Source organism: Mycteria americana, chromosome 6 (genome assembly GCF_035582795.1).
Source record: "Mycteria americana isolate JAX WOST 10 ecotype Jacksonville Zoo and Gardens chromosome 6, USCA_MyAme_1.0, whole genome shotgun sequence".
Taxonomy (NCBI): domain Eukaryota; kingdom Metazoa; phylum Chordata; class Aves; order Ciconiiformes; family Ciconiidae; genus Mycteria; species Mycteria americana.
The window spans coordinates 13909739-13926898 of NC_134370.1; the positions used below are offsets into that span (position 1 = coordinate 13909739).

A 17160-nucleotide genomic window follows, 5' to 3' on the forward strand; every position below is an offset into this window, starting at 1 on the left:
ATGATGCATACACAGATAGATACGGATCATTAAGTATACATACATAGAAACACATATATACACACACGGGTGTGTCTACATAAATATATACTTATCAGCACAGACAAACTTAATGATCCCCAACGATAAATGAGTGTCTGCACACACACATGTATAATGAGTCTACTAAAATGACAGCAAAGCTCTGCAGGGCTGTGAAGCAAAAAGGTTATTTCTCTTTATGCAGGTTTGGAGAGGTGCTTAGCACAGGAGATGAAGTGGCAGGGATAATAATTACGAGTCAGAGCTGGAACAACATAAAGCCCTTCTCTGGACTCACAAAAACATCTTGTCTCCAATTTGAATGGTACAGACTCTCTTGAGCAAATACTGCTTCTGTTTGGATATATCACAATCAACTAGAAGGGGAATACAATCTGATTCCTTTCCCGTGGTGGACAACCTTAGGGAAGTAACATTCTGTGCCTATGGCTTGTCAACACAGAAATGTTAGATCTGACCCATTAGAATGTGAAATCATTAAAAGATATACTACTAGCAAGTGAGGGCTACAGGACAGAAGTTATAAAACTGTAGATTTCAAAAAGACTAGTGCTTTCTAGGCACTCATTGGCTCACCTAAGACCGTGCCTAACCCATTGCCCTTACGCATTTGAGTTTATTTTCCTAAAGGACCCTTTGTTTTCTACAGCTGCTTTCCTCACACCTGCACCAAACACTGCAATGTGCTTTGGTACACATCTCTCAAAGTGCTGTGACACTACGGGAGCTGAACTGACCATCTTGTCAGATGAGATGAGTGTCAAAACAACAATGAAAGGAACTGCAGAAGTGGATGATCAGCGAGGAATGGAGGAAGGGAGAGTGGATTCACCTTGGTTAGGCAGTAGCTCCAGGTTAGACCAGCTCACAGAGTCTCGTGGTACTTCCCTGTGTGTCACAAAACTACATTCTTAGCAGAGCCCACTTAGCTATGCTTGTAAGTAAATAATTCATTCTTGCACCCTTATAGCCACATGAAATAACAAAATCATAGAATAATTTACATTGGAACAGACCTCTGCAAGACTTCTTGTCCAATTCCCCACTAAAAGCAGCTCCCAGTTCAAAGTACACTAAGATATTCAGAATCGTATAATGTCCCTACATGCAAATCTACAGATTTTACCATACTGGTAAGTTCTTTAGGACTGTCTTAGGACACATATACACAGCACAAAGCACAGAAGATCCAAAAAGCCTAGGATGCTCATACAATACAGACAGATACTGCAACTGCTCACAGAACAGCCAGGAAGTGGTATGAAATTCTGTGCTAAAACTCTTGCTGCTTCCTACAGCCCAGAGAGCCCACTCACAGGGTGTGCCACAAAATGAAGGTTGGGAATAATAGTCATTCTACTGATATACTGATTTTAATAAGATAGTATTATGCTAATATTGTTAATAATGCAATATGTTAATAATAGTTGGAGTGTAATGACTATTTAATACAAATTCCCCTCAGATTATTATTTTTTGGAAGTAGTTGAACACAGACCACTTTGATGCAAATCAATGGAAGAAATTTTCCCTAACAGGAATCATCCAAGACTGCTAGATGAAATATTTGCATTTTCCAGGATGAAAGACAAATCTTTAAAAGCCACTAACCTACCCAGTTTGGTGGTACACAAACATGAGCGCAGTCTTGGTCTCTCTGCCTCAGCCCTGCCTGCTACTCTAAGAGCTCCCACTGATCCCATCCTGAGCTGGGGTATGCTGGGCCCAAACTGGTGTGCTCCTCTCGTCAGCTTCTTGAAATAATTGGGATTTCTACCTGCAAACACAAATTCCACGTATCTCCAGACACCATGTGTTACATTGGTTCAGAGAATGGCTAGTAGCAATAGAAATGCATTGATTTCTTCTCAGCCAAAGCTTCCACAAGCTCAGCATGATCCTACACTGCCCTTATAGATCAGTTCACTAAAATTCTCATTGTGAGAAATACCTAAGTGATCTGCATAGAAATGGTTTGCATACGGGCTTTATAAACGGTCCCGTTCCTCCTCAGTTCCTTTAACACTGTGGATAGGAATTTCTCTAAACATTTATGGCAAGTATCATGTGAAATTTCTTTGTATGGCTTTTACAAACTATTAAGAATAGTTTTAAAAATTGCTAGTGATGACAGTAATAATAAAAACAATACCAATAACAATAGCAATAATAATAATACGCCTCCAAAGATTTCAGAAGAAAAAGAGTCAGCTCTCAACAAAGCTGATACACAATATTCAGCAAGATAACTCACTTCCTACAGTCTCCATCAGAAGACTACAGAGATATAAGTAACAATAACCTTTGATTTAAAATGCATCTTTCATCTCAAAAGAAAACTGCATTGATTTATAAAGTAAATGGGCTAAATCCACATCTAGTTGAAACTGATTAGCTCCATTGATTTCAATGAAGGTGCTGATGTGCAGATTTATTTGAGCTCAGATTTGTCTCTCTGCGTGTGTGTGTCTGCATGTGTGTGTAGTTGGAAAGCGATACACATTGCGCATTGCACAAAAAATTTCACAGAAAAACACCATATTAACCAACATAGAAAGTGACATACTATTGCTGCATTTGCAAAAAAAAGCATAGAGTGAACAGAATGCAGGGTCTAATCTTTAGGTGGGGACTGGCATATATTTCCCCAACAGGATACTCACGGCAGTCTTGTGAAAAGGTTCACAGGTATATCATATGCTGTTGTGTTTTGCTCCTTGAAAAAATAGGGGCAATATTTGCAGATAGCAGGGCAGCAGATGCACAGATATATTCTTCTACACAAACAAGTACTCCACTTTTATGAAGAAAAAGCGAAAGCCAAGGCATGGTTTTGGAGTAAAGGAAAAAATAGCAACCCTACCAGAACTGATACAACCTCTACTCTGATAAAAATCTCAACAGCTGTCTGTGACATAGACACGGAGGCTGCCTCATTCTGTCCCAGCACTGCTTAGGAAACAAACTTAAGTGTGCAGCTCCTATGCTTTATAGGCATAAAGGATAACTGTAATTACTTAGCCTGGCCTTCCTAGGACACTTTAGCACAGAAGATATAGATGGGCTATACAGGAGCTGGCTACACCTTCCTGATCCTCCCAAGACTACAGCACCAAGACACTTCATCTGTCACGGCATAGGTGGCAAAGAAGCCAGCTCAAATAACCCTTTGCAAGAAGATTTTCCCCCAGCCCCTTTCTTGCAGCTAAGGTGAGCTCCGCTGCAGGTACAGACCACTCCTCACCACATAGTCACTTCTGTTTGTGTAAGGCTGATGTAGGTCTTGTTTCTGAAAGGCATACCAACACAAATCATGCAACCCAGTTGGAATAAATTCAAATAACTAAGAGAAATGCCCAAGACACACAACTGTTATCTGATCCAAGCTTCCTCAGAAACTGGTGACAAGCATACCCAGCAGTCTACTCTCAGTCTGTCACTACCTGTGACACCAGCAATGAAATCCACCTACGCATTTCTGCCACATAAGTAGGCAGATGGACTGAAGCCTAGAAGAAAATATACTGGGCTTGAATCTCTTTCTCTTGCAAGTAGGGAAAAGCTGCAGGAACTTCAGGTGCAGGTGCAGAAAGCAGGAAAAGCAAAACAACTTCAAGGTGAAATTTATAGTATAACTCCTGCCTCTGAGTTGGAGTGCTGCAACAGTGTCTGATATGATTAACCAATGTACTCCTTAATGCTACTGCTGATATGTTTTGCAGAAGTGCCTCAGTATAAGGCATCTTAGCCGCCTCGCTTTCTGATCCTTTTCAGAAAGCTGTTCCAGCCAGCTCAGAGAAAATACAGGTAAGAAGGCATCTCTGCAAGCAACAAAGGCAGCGCATCTAGTCCTTGCTTTGTTCAGAATTCCAGAACAGAGTGCTGCAATCTGCTTTGTGCAAGAGGCCAGATGACTCTTTGAAGATGCCTTTGAACTTAAAATGTTCCCTCTCTCCCCTGGTTGTTAAACTCGGATCCTGGCCTGTTCTTGGGCCAACACTACTCTACCAATTCCACCAGCCTTACCCCACATTTCAGCACTCTTGGGAGGAGGACGGTCCAAGCACCTTCAGTGCCAGCCCAGGCTCTTCCTTCTGGAATAGGTGAATCATAGCATACTACACCCCAGACCAGGAAAGATGCTGAGCTCAGCTCTGCATATGCACACTGAGAACACCTTTAGCTTCAGCTAAAACCAGATGTACAGCCCACAATGCAGGTAGCAAGCAACGAGGTTTGGGGATATTCATACCCAGCAGCAATCTCAAAAGACAGTCAAGCTGCACAACTGGAGCAAGTACGGAACTGACATTAGGTGCAACCATACAGATCTCTGGCCTCTGAAGAGCACTGCAGTCCCTGGGCCATCAGATCCAAGGAACACAATCTCAGCAGTATTTATGAGAAGGGACCTCGGATGTCACTAGTCCAAGCTCTTACTCCAAAGACAGACTGTCGCCAACTATAGATCAGGGCACATGTGGCTTCATCTAGCCAAGGCTTGAGAACTTCCAGGGATGGTGATGCCACATCTTCTCTGTAACCTGACCAGAGATACACCACCCCCCAGAGAAGCAGATTTTCCTACTGTCCTATCTGAACTCCCAAGCTACAGCTTGGGACCATGTCTCCTTGTTATACCCCCTGCCACTACTGGGAAGAGTTTGGCTCCATCATCTGTTTGCCACGTGATGCATGGACACTCCACCTGGGTCTGTGACCATCAGCAAAAACCATGAAACAGCACCATGCCTTCATGTAACACTACATGTGTAGCTACACAATGCTGCACTGCACACCATGAAGTTCACCATTGTCATGGTTCAACCCCAGTCAGCAACCAAGCACCCACAGCCACTTGTTCACCCTCTCCCCGCAGTGGGATGAGGTAGATAATCAGGAAAAAAAAAGGAAACTCTGTGGATTGAGATAAAGACAGTTTAATAGGACAGCAAAGGAAGAGAAAATAATAATAATAATAATGATAAAAGAATATACAAAACAAGTGATGCACAATGCAATTGCTCACCACCTGCTGACCAATGCCCAGCCAGTCCCCGAGCAGCAATTGTTGCTCCCTGGCCAACTCCCCCAGTTTATATACCGAGCATGACGTCATAAGGTATGGAATAGCCCTTTGGCCAGTGTGGGTCAGCTGTCCTGGCTGTGCCCCCTCCCAGCTTCTTGTGCACTCGGCAGAGCATGGGAAGCTGAAAAGTCCTTGACTAGTATAAGCACTGCTTAGCAACACCTAAAACATCAGCATGTTATCAACATGATTCTCATACTAAATCCAAAACACAGCACTATAGCAGCTACTAGGAAGAAAATTAACTCTATCCCAGCCAAAATTAGGACAACCATGCACTTGGGGATCTCCATGCACCCCTTCTGCAATCACGTTTTAGAAAAAGTTAAGAGCTGCTATACTTACGTCATTATCTGGGTCTCTATGCCAGGGTCTACAAGGGATCCATCCACAAAAAGTGGTGTTGATGTGAAACTGTATTTACTCCAGGATCTTCCCTCATCAAAACTCACCCTGGGATAGAAGCAGACAAGATTTACACACATAAAAAGACTTACTCTGAGCAACCGCAGCAATTAAATGTTGGCTAAGGTCTGCAAGCTCCAGCAGCTAGATTTATAGACAAGCACCAATCTTTGCCATTTCCCAGCCCACTAATTCATGCTCTTGGTGTACTTTGAAAGATCAAAGCCTTAGAGGGTATAAACACCGGCAATAAGAACATGGATATACTTGATCCAGCTGTACATCAGACTTCAAGGGATCAAGGGATCAAGGCGTCTTTCTGGATCTACAATAGCACCTGGCATGAGACAGCACTTGGAGCGTAAGCAGCCCTGGCCTGAATGCATGAAAATTGCTGTCAACACCACGGGATATTTCGACCCATGCATGCATCAATGCCATTACGGCTTTAGCTACAATCTCTCTAGCCCTATTAATACTTCTTTGCATGCCATCTTAGAGGTGGTCTCCATTTTACAGAGAGGTGGAGGAAGGAGGCCAAACTGAGCCACTGTCAGTGGTCAGTCTGTGTGCCCTTTGCCTGTTACATTTGTACAACAAAGTTGTATGCTGGTTAAAATTAAAGCATTTCCCTTCTTAGAGGCTGAGAGTGTTCACAGTCAGTGACAAGCTAGGGTAATTCAGTGGCTTTTGATCATCTGTCCCTACCCACAATCACCGTGTGCCTTACTTTCTGTTATTATCAAAGAGCACGTGTACCCTAACCCAGCTGACAGAGTCTTGGTTGAATCAGAGTTAGTACAACAAGCTTCTAGATTAGCAGAGGGTTAGCAAACCCTGCTCTCAGCTATACCCCAGCAACCTCTCTATCTCTGATAACTACAAAGGAGTAGGTGAATGAACAGTCTAAGTGACCATACCAGCAGACAGACTAGGTCAGAACTCTGGTGGCCTATGCATTAGTGTCCCTTCCCTGCCTCCCCTCACCCCATCCATGGCCTAGGAGCCCCATTGACACCATAGGAGTGCCAGGCTCCAGCTCTGCCAAAGCCCTGTTCAGCCATGGAGCTGACATGCAGGCTGATGTCCCAGCCTGGCCTCAGCCTGTCCCTGTCACCTGTGAGGTGCCTGATGCCCAGGGCTTAGGCTGCCCCGCTCCTGGCTGGGGTGGTGGGATGGTCCCTGGCTGCGAGATCCTGCCTGGCTGTCCCAGGGACCTTGGGCAGCTCCTGGCTTCCCAGCCCTCAGGGAGCTACCAGCCCTGGCATCACCCTGATAGTCTGTGCCCACGACAGTGCAGAAAATAGTGCAGAGGAGGGTGTGCACACCCAGCTGCTACTGCAGCAGGAAAGACAGGCAACCTGCAGACTGTCAGCATCCAGCTCCCAGAGCTGCTGCTCATAAACAGTTCTGAAAGCATCTAAGTTTCTCTCTGCCCCCAGACTCTCCAAACAACTGCTCCTGCACAATTTCTGCCCAGAATTTCAGCTCCAAATTAGACCAGCAAAGGAAGAATAAACAGAGAAGCACAAAGGTTTATTGGCTGTAAAATTATTTGATCCTGTCCCAGCAGGGTCATTGCAGAGTTCTCTGTAATTCTGCGAGGTACCTGGGCTGTGAAAGCTGACAGATTTCTCTCCATGGACATTACCAAAGAGACAATAATGGCACAGACTACATCTTTGAATAGCAGGAAACACTTCTCATTTTAAAGTGAGCATAAAAAAGAAGTTTGCCTTATTTTCCAGATGAGGAGAGTTTGGGAGGGATGCACGTGTGTGTGTGTGTGCACATGCATCCAAGCACCTGGATTTGTCTGAGAGGGTCTTGCTGGAAACTGAATCCTCCCCACTCCAAGTAGGTAGCATCAGGGACACTATCTGAGATGCCACCAAAGAACCAGGAGGCCAGTGTAATAGTATTACAAACAATGGGTTACACCAACCTCAGATCTCTAGTGTGGAAAGCCAAGGCTTGCAGTCACCATTTCCTAAGTATCTGCCTCTCACAGCACCTAGCAAAACACTTTCACCTGACTTACAATGTATATCTGCCAGAATAGGAAGCTGACTATAGACCAAAGACAGAAAGCTGGGAGTACAACAGCATGCAAAAAGCTTATCTGCCCCAAATCTATTTATTTAAATGTATGTATCTTCCCATACACCTGTGCATTTGTATGCTGTTCTACTTGCATGCTTATCTATCTAAATAGCATTTCAATTTCTGAGGAACAGCATGCTTCATTAGCTTAGCTAAAGTTCTCTTGGCTTTTCAACTATCCACCTCTCTTTTCTCCAGGATGAAACTTACTGTACAATGTCTCAAACCGAGAACTAATAGATGTACATGCACCCTTTAATCTATTCCACTCCTGCCCATAAAACAGGTGCCTACTGAGGCAATATGAAGCAAATTCCGAAGTCCCTAAGGGTACAATTTTGGAGGAAACCTGTTGGAGCTTATTGATAACAGCTCTAAATCACTGCTCATTTAATAGAGTGGGTGGGGCACTTATAGTAGTGCATGTGCCATTTCATGAGACTTAGTAGAAAGGGAGAACATCTGAAAGGAACCTCTGCAAAGCAGACAAAGGTGAACTGGGCTCTCAGCTCCTATGGTCAGGCTACACAGGTCAACCTGTGACCAAAACTTTCCCAACATCTAAGTACAGGCACATGTACATAATGTGCTTTTTAAATCCAAAGAGCCTTCACAAGATAAGACACAATTAAAACAGTTGCACCTGGGTTGAAGAATACAGTCATAAATGGTTAATACATGACTTACAGCTCTTTCAGTAAGTGGCTCACCTTTCTTCCAGAGCTCAACTTGCCACAGCCTGATGTACCTACTGCTGGTGACACCTACGCTTGGCTAACACACAATTCTCCTGCCTTGGCTCATACTTGGTTTGGTCTAAAGACTTGGACATCAAGACTTGGAGTCTTGATATCCTCTTTCTTGAGGGCACGTCAGGTATAGTCATGACTGCTGAGTTACCTATCAGAGGTAAATGTTTCTAGTCACACAACAATGTATTCTAACTACAGACAGAAAGCTGAAGTCTGCTGGAAGCACCACTATGGGTCGGCCCTGTTACTATGCTCCTCTATATGTCCAGTTATGGAGGCTGTTGGCAAGAGGATGCTGGCCTAGCCTCACCCCCGGCCCTGACTCAGTACAGCTACATATATTATGTTATGACTGCAACAAGTTTTCTTGTGATAAAACAAACAACCTGTTTCCTGAACACGAGAAAGCAAGACAAAGATCGCACACTCATTTTGCATATAATGACTTGTTTGTAATCCCACACGGTGGCACAGACCTCTTAGAGAACACTTGGTCCCCCTATCTCAAGAAGATCCTAGAAAAATTACAAAGCCTTAGGAATATGAACCAATACATCCTGTGGTTAACAATCCACTATCACACCAAAACTAAAGCAGTCACTTCTTTAGCTCAGGTTGTAAAGAAATGTGCTCAAATGCAACATATTCAAACTTTAATAGAAATCTATGTTGCAGTCATCCCAGAGTTATCTGTCAGGACAGGAATATAAAGTCCAGAAGCTTTTCATATTAAAAAAGTAGTCATTAATGTTCTTAAGGTACATCTCTGGAACATTAGCTTGTGATGGGTAAAGACAGCCTGTCTTGAGGTCTCCAGCTTCTGAATGACTGTAATTTACTGTGATTTTGTACAATAATGACTTAGGTAGAGAAAACCTTAACACCTGTCGTGGTTTAACCCCAGTCAGCAACTAAGCACCACACAGCTGCTCACTCACCCTTCCCCACCCTCGGTGGGATGGGGGAGAGAATAGGGAAAAAAAGTAAAACCCAGAGGTTGAGATAAAGACAGTTTAATAGGACAGCAGAGGAAGAGAAAATAATAACAACAACAACAACAACAACAATAATAATAAAAGAACGTATAAAACAAGTGAAACACAATGCAATTGTCACCACCCGCTGACCGATGCCCAGCCCATCCCGAAGTAGCAATCATTGCTCCCCAGCCAACTCCCCCCAATTTATATACTGAGCATAACATCATATGGTATGGAATAGCCTTTTGGCCACTTTGGGTCAGCTGTCCTGGCGGTGCCCCCTCCCAGCTTCTTGTGCACCTGGCAGAGCATGGGAAGCTGAAAAGTCCTTGACTAGTATAAGCATTGCTTAGCAACAATGCAAACATCAGCGTGTTATCAACATTATTTTCATACGAAATCCAGAACACATCACTATACCAGCTACTAGGAAGAAAATTAACTCTATCCCAGCTGAAACCAGGAAAACACCTCATCACTGCTGCCAAACACCACAGCTTTCTTTTTCTATTTGACTGAAGGCCACATTTCCTGTTCTGCATGAAGAGCATCAGATAGACATGTGCTTAACACCATCAAGCTGAGAGATGACTCAGTCTTGCAGACAGGAACACAAAACTTGTCTCCGAAGGCTATTTCTAACTAATTCACTTGTAAACAACATTAGAAGCTGGGTAGGTCAGTCCATTAGCCATGCCCCTCTTTCACTCAAGACCAGAGACTGAAGGTGATGCTAATACACACATTTTTCTGTAAACAAGGTTAGTTCTGAATTTCAGAATGCCTCTGTCCAATGTTTAGCTGATGCAGGAGTGAGGGGGAAAAGGCTAAGGAGAGGATAATTTTGAGCAGTATCTTTAGTGCTTAGACTGTTATAACCCATTTATAGCAAAACAGTATCTTCAGCTGAGAAATCATTTTGCCCTATTCCACCTCCAACTCTATTCCGTTGCCACCACTGTATCTCTGGAAATTGATAGCAGCATCCTATGGGAGACAGAAACATTAGCAACATATCTCTGTTGTCCTTATCAACACCTACTGCCCTCTCCTCTCCCTCCCTTTATCTGTCTTACCAGTTTAATACCAAATTCTGTAAACAAAAAGCAGAAGTGAGGGACACATCCTCTCAGAAATACCTGAAGCACAAAGGGTGGCTTCTTACTCAGTATATATGTGTCTGTGGGAAAGAAACCCCACCTGAAGTCTCATAGTATGACTAGTGCAAAGAGTAATTCATACGTGTGTGGTTATGCATATAGCCATTATATTTATAAAATGGTACAATATTCATTATATTAACCAACAAAACCAAAATGATGGTAAAACACAGATAAGAATGATCTAATTTGCTCATTTTGTAGACACTAGCAGATGTTGACCAGGTCATGCAAGAGATACTAGCACCACTGTCAGCTTATCCCCATCAGGAAACCTTCTCAAAGCAACAAGTTTCCTTACCACATGTGCCGGATGGGCACTGACGTGTGTTTCATGGCCACTAGTGCCCCTCCCCAGTCCAGAAACCACACATTGTATTCCTCCTCGAAGATCTGCAAACAAATCAGGTACTGCATGAGTGCTCCACTCCACTGGGAAGGGAAGGCTTAGGAAAAGAACAATAGCAAAAGGCTCCATGCTATCCTTCGCTCTGCAAAACATACCTGTCTCCAGGAATTTCCACCATCAGAAGAGATGAACACACCAACGTCAGTGTAGGAAAGCTCAGAGCCAATATTGCCTGCAACACAAGCAAGTGTCAGACATTCTTGTATGGATGAAAACAGAACTGCATTTTTACAGGAAACCAAAAGTACTTGGCCTGACCAGTGCTTCTTTGCTGTTCTTGATTCTATTCTCATCTAAAAAAAACCACCATGGTCAGGTGGCAAGATTCATTTACAAGAGCTGTGCCATTTGAAAATTGACATTGGGGTGAAACAGTATTATCAGCTTATTTTCCCAACAGATAGCATTGCCCATAACTGCAAGCCACTAAAGGCAGGCTTATTCTAGCCATGGACCTACATACTTGAAAAACTGCATATGAAACCACACGCCCATTTGGTGCACACAAATCATCAGAATGGCAGCAGAATAGTGGCCACTGTCCCTGGCTACCAGATATTTCATTCCATACACATTTTCCTCTAAACTTGTACTCTTTTTGCTCTGGCTGGTGAGTTGCATCTCTGTGATCTGCCAGTCGTCATCAAGGGTAAGGCAATTACCTCTGTGTCTACTTCTTGTGTAAAGGAAAGCATCCAAAGGGAAGCTACTCATACGGCTGAGTTTAGAGGTGAAACCCAGACCCCACTGAAGCCCATGATTATGGGGCTAGAAAGCCTACTCAATATTCTGTCAAAATGCTCAAACACATAACTGATCTTAGAACCTGCAGTCAAATAAACAAAGCTTCTTCCTAGGTTTCCTAACCGTTTGCAATTAATGAGGAGTGTGATGTAATGAAATATAAGTTCCACTTGAAGGAAATCTTGTTTGTTTAGGTATGAACCTCACCTGGGGGCAGAAACGGTTCAGAGAATTAAGGTGGGTCAAATGACTTTGCAGCAGAGAGGTAGAGACAAGACCGAGCAGCATTCTAGGCAATATTGATCATTCTTGTTGACCTAGCTGTGCCAAATTGTGAGTTTAAACCTACTGGTTACCTGGTACGGTTCTTAATTTTAATCTTGTAATTTCCATTATGATGGAAACTGTTCTGCTGACAGCCTTATAGGGTGAACTACTCTGCCTTCACCATGCATTAGGGAAGGCATATGCCACACATCAAAGCAATGTAAAGAAAAGCTGAAACATCGACCACAACCAAACCTCTGAGCATCCACCAATAGTTGCAAGAAAGAGATGCTCAAAATCATAAAAACTTGCATGTGCCCTGAATAGACCTTATTAGCTTATTCGCCACACTGCCCTGAGGTCAGCATCTTGCTTCTGCTTCCAGAGTTTAAATTTCCACAAGCACCAGGCTCACTGAACAATGCAGGTCTGTTCTAAATTAATTTTTTCTCACCTTCCCACTTCCCAAAGCATCCAGTGGTTTAGGGAAAAGCTACCACAACCACCATATTGTGGTCAAACCCATGATTCTTTATTCAAAGCTTTACCCAGTGAGCCACTCTTATACCTTCCAAATGAGACTGTTTTTAAAGCAGGTGTAATTTGCATGGAAGGAAGGGAGAACTAATATTTTTTCTTCAAAAATAGCAAAGGGAGATGTGACACTCTTACACATCTGTAGCATCAACAAGAGCATAATAAAAACACACTAATGAAAATGTTAATTGAATTTCTGACATTTAATGCTGGAAAATGAGAAATTAAAACCCAGATGTGGGTTGACACGCTCCTGTCACCATCATGGAATCCAACTAGCCACACTGTTGTGACAACGCTGTTTCAAAAAATGAAGTTTCTGGCTCAGGGAGGCAGGACAATTCAAGAAAGGCTTTTCCATCAGTGCTCAGGATGTAGGAAATGTCACACTGTCCATCTACCTAATCTTATTCCCTGACACCAGCAAGAATGACCAACTGCTTTAGATGAATCACAGAATCACAGAATCATATAGGTTGGAAAAGACCTTTAAGATCATCGAGTCCAACCATAAACCTAACACTACCAAGACCACCACTATACCATGTCCCTAAGCACCTCAACCAAACGGCTTTTAAATACTTCCAGGGAAGGCGACTCAACCACTTCCCTGGGCAGCCTGTCCCAATGCTTGATAACGCTTTCAGTGAAGAAAAATTTCCTAATATCCAGTCTAGACCTCCCCTGGTGCAACTTGAGGCCATTTCCTCTTGTCCTATCACTTGTTACCTGGGAGAAGAGACCGACCCCCACCTCTCTACAACGTCCCTTCAGGCAGTTGTAGAGAGCCATAAGGTCTCCCCTCAGCCTCCTTTTCTCCAGGCTAAACAACCCCAGTTCCCTCAGCTGCTCCTCATAAGACTTGCACTCTAGACCCTTCACCAGCTTCGTTGCCCTTCTCTGGACACGTTCCAGCACCTCAATGTCTCTCTTGTAGTGGGGGGCCCAAAACTGAACACAGCATTTGAGGTGCGGCCTCACCAGTGCCAAGTACAGGGGCACGATCACTTCCCTAGTCCTGCTGGCCACACTATTTTTGATACAAGCCAGAATGTCATTGGCTTTCTTGGCCGCCTGGGCACACTGCTGGCTCATATTCAGCCAGCTGTCGACCAACACTCCCAGGTCCTTCTCTGCCTGGCAGCTTTCCAGCCACTCTTCCCCAAGCCTGTAGCGTTGCATGGGGTTGTTGTGACCCAAGTGCAGGACCTGTCACTTAGCCTTGTTAAACCTCATACAATTGGCCCCAGCCCATCGATCCAGCCTGTCCAGGTCCCTCTGTAGAGCCTTCCTACCCTCCAGCAGATCAACACTCCCACACAACTTGGTGTCATCTGCAAACTTACTGAGGGTGCACTTGATCCCTTCATCTAGATCATTGATAAAGATATTAAACAGGACTGGCTCCATGAAGGTACAAGAAAAACCTGTTATGGGCAACCATGTAGAAGAACAGTCTATAGGGACATCCAGGTTCACGAGGATAAATCTACTGTGTCAGTCCAAAGGTCTGTCTAGCCCAATGTCATGAGTAGAAATCCTCAAGAATTAGAAACTGACTTAAAGCCAGAAGTGTAAGTTTTGTATCATCATATTTTAAATATCAAAACTGGAAAACCAACTTTCCAAACAAGGATTTCCAGACTGTGGCAAGGAAAGAGAGTAAAAAAGTGAGATTCTGTTGCTATCACTTCTATCTGTCTGTTTTTCTGTGCAAACCTGCTCCATTATTTTCTTCATTCTCTCCATCTAGTTTCTTTCAGCCCCAAACACGGATTCAAACCCCACCAAACGTAACTAACTCCCAAACAAGTCAAGTGGATTTGGCAGCTGTACAATTAGATACTAAAACATAATTCTTCCCTTTGCAAGAATCTAACCTCTGCCCCCACATCAAGAGTCTGAGTTTCCCATCATTGCTGGAAATGTACCGCTGTAAATCAAAGAGTAAGACACAGAGAGTTTGAGCAGCCAGTGCCCGTGAGAATAAGTTGCAATGCTTATCCTGGAACACATTCGCCAACATGGTGAGATGTTCCTGTTGTTGTGAAACTGGTTAGTGGAAACAGCTGTGTATATTCCCAACAGGTTAAGCTTTTTATTGTACAAAGCAGTAAGGCAGAAATTATATTCTGCCTTTTAAAGGTTAATTGTTAGACTGGGAAAGCATTCATCCCATGCACTGGCAGCTTGAAAAGAACCTCATTTACTAACAATTTAGATCAATGCCTAGAATCTCACTGTCCTGCTGCCTCTATTTGCTTCCTAAAAGGTCAAATTAAAAAGGCTCTGCAATCACAGCATCATCAGTAGGGTTTGCTCCTAAGCATCCATGTAGCAAGTGTGACCTGGCAGGAGTGATGACTCCGCTTGGCTATGCATAGAATCACGGAATCACAGAATCACAGAATCATATAGGTTGGAAAAGACCTTTAAGATCATCAAGTCCAACCGTAAACCTAACACTACCAAGACCACCACTATACCATGTCCCTAAGCACCTCATCCAAACGGCTTTTAAATACTTCCAGGGAAGGCGACTCAACCACTTCCCTGGGCAGTCTGTTCCAATGCTTGATAACCCTCTAAGTGAAGAAAAATTTCCTAATATCCAATCTAAACCTCTCCTGGTGCAACTTGAGGCCATTTCCTCTCGTCCTATCACTTGTTACCTGGGAGAAGAGACCGACCCCCACCTCTCTACAACCTCCTTTCAGGAAGTTGTAGAGAGCCATAAGGTCTCCCCTCAGCCTCCTTTTCTCCAGGCTAAACAACCCCAGCTCCCTCAGCCGCTCCTCATCAGACTTCTGCTCCAGACCCTCCCCAGCTTCATTGCCCTTCTCTGGACTCGCTCCAGCACCTCAATGTCTCTCTTGTAGTGGGGGGCCCAAAACTGAACACAGTATTTGAGGTGCGGCCTCACCAGTGCTGAGTACAGGGGCACGATCACTTCCCTAGTCCTGCTGGCCACACTATTTTTGATACAAGCCAGGATGCTGTTGGCTTTCTTGGCCGCCTGGGCACACTGCTGGCTCATGTTCAGGCGGCTGTCAACCAACACCCCCAGGTCCTTCTCTGTTGGGCAGCTTTCCAGCCACTCTTCCCCAAGCCTGTAGTGTTGCATGGGGTTGCTGTGGCCCAAGTGCAGGACCTTGCACTTAGCCTTGTTGAACCTCATACAACTGACCTCGGCCCACTGATCCAGCCTGTCCAGGTCCCTCTGCAGAGCCTTCCTCCCCTCAAGCAGATCAACACTCCCACACAACTTGGTGTTGCCTGAAAACTTACTGAGGGTGCACTCAATCCCTTCGTCCAGATCATTGATAAAGATATTAAACAGGACTGGCCCCAACACAGAGCCCTGGGGGAGACCGCTTGTGACCGGCATAGGAAGATCCGAGGTTTAAACTAAATTGCCACACCCCGTTTGGCCTGGATCAGTGAACTGGAAATCACATGTTGTTTCCCTTGTTGAGATATAAATGTCATGACGGGAACCTGTCTCTCAGGTTCTGCAGTAGGTTCTGCAGGTTCTCAAGCTGCAGTAGTAGCCAGAAACATCCCTGGACCAGGATCAGTAGGTGGAATAGCCCCAGCCATTAGTTTGTCAGCTGCTGCTTGAATTGGCGTAGATGACCTTCACCGCTTATGCATACTCAGGATGAGTTTTATAAAAGGTTGGGGACCTGATTACCCAAGACAGAGCATGAAAGAGCCACCATGCTGGATTGAAATTCACTTACACCGTGCCCTTCAGCTTCTAGATCAGGTACTTCATACCATGCCTTTTGCAGACCCACAACCTTTAGACTGAGATCCCTCTGCTGCACTGCTGTGGGCCATTATATTGTGAGGATGGTGGATTGTACAATACAATTCTGTTTATAACCTGAAGATATATTTTACTTTTGTTCTGCTTAATCTGGCAGAGTCTGGCAGACACGTGGAAGCACAGAAGGACATGAGAATGGAAATGGCTGGAAGAAACAGTGTAAATTCATATAGGCAGTATGCTAACATGACACACTTGCAAGCCACTGCTAGGCTGAACAAGATAAAGGAGATAAAATGAGCCTCAGAAAGAATGGTTAAGCTATTTGGAGGTATCAGAGCATACGTAGGAACCTCCTTGTGAAAAGGCATGACAGCCTACAGGCTTCAGAGGCCAGCTTTCAATAGCACCAGACATTCAGAAAGCACTTTGTTAGCCCAGCAGCTCCCACAGAGCTGTGGGAGTTTGGGGTGTGGTTGGTAGCCCCATCCATCCTGATTAGGTTGCATGCTGTGTGCACACAGGGCCTATAATGGTTGTCAGATTAAGTACAGTGGGTCAGCCATTGCCACCATAAAGCATTGTAGCAGGTTGCCATTAAAACATGGTGACCTACCAAAGCACTATTTTGCAGAACAACCCACAATAACAATGATCCATGCGGTGTTGATGAAGTGCTGCTAGTCTTGGGGCAATGCGGTGTTGAAAGTAGGTGCCATGCACAAGACAGGCATTCATGAAGTCCAGGCTTCACCCGACAGGCTTTGTGACAACTCTGTGCTTGCTACGCGAAAGGTGGAATGTATTGATGCCTCCCAGGAATGTAACCATGATTATAGGCCCTATTCTCATTCATGGTAACTCCAGCAAATGGTAGATGCTTACATCAGTGGTTGTAAT

At 44.2% G+C, this 17160-nt stretch overlaps 1 protein-coding gene across 1 annotated transcript in view; it reads right to left on the reverse strand.

Moving 5' to 3' along the window:
• Positions 1 to 17160, reverse strand: part of SORCS3 (sortilin related VPS10 domain containing receptor 3) — a 323256-nt gene that overhangs the window by 54089 nt on the left and 252007 nt on the right. The window contains exons 12-14 of the mRNA XM_075504060.1: positions 11036 to 11112; positions 10833 to 10924; positions 5477 to 5584 (exon numbers count right to left, since the gene is read on the reverse strand). Of these exons, the coding sequence (XP_075360175.1) occupies positions 5477 to 5584; positions 10833 to 10924; positions 11036 to 11112 (277 nt within the window). The remainder of the gene's footprint in view (positions 1 to 5476; positions 5585 to 10832; positions 10925 to 11035; positions 11113 to 17160) is intronic.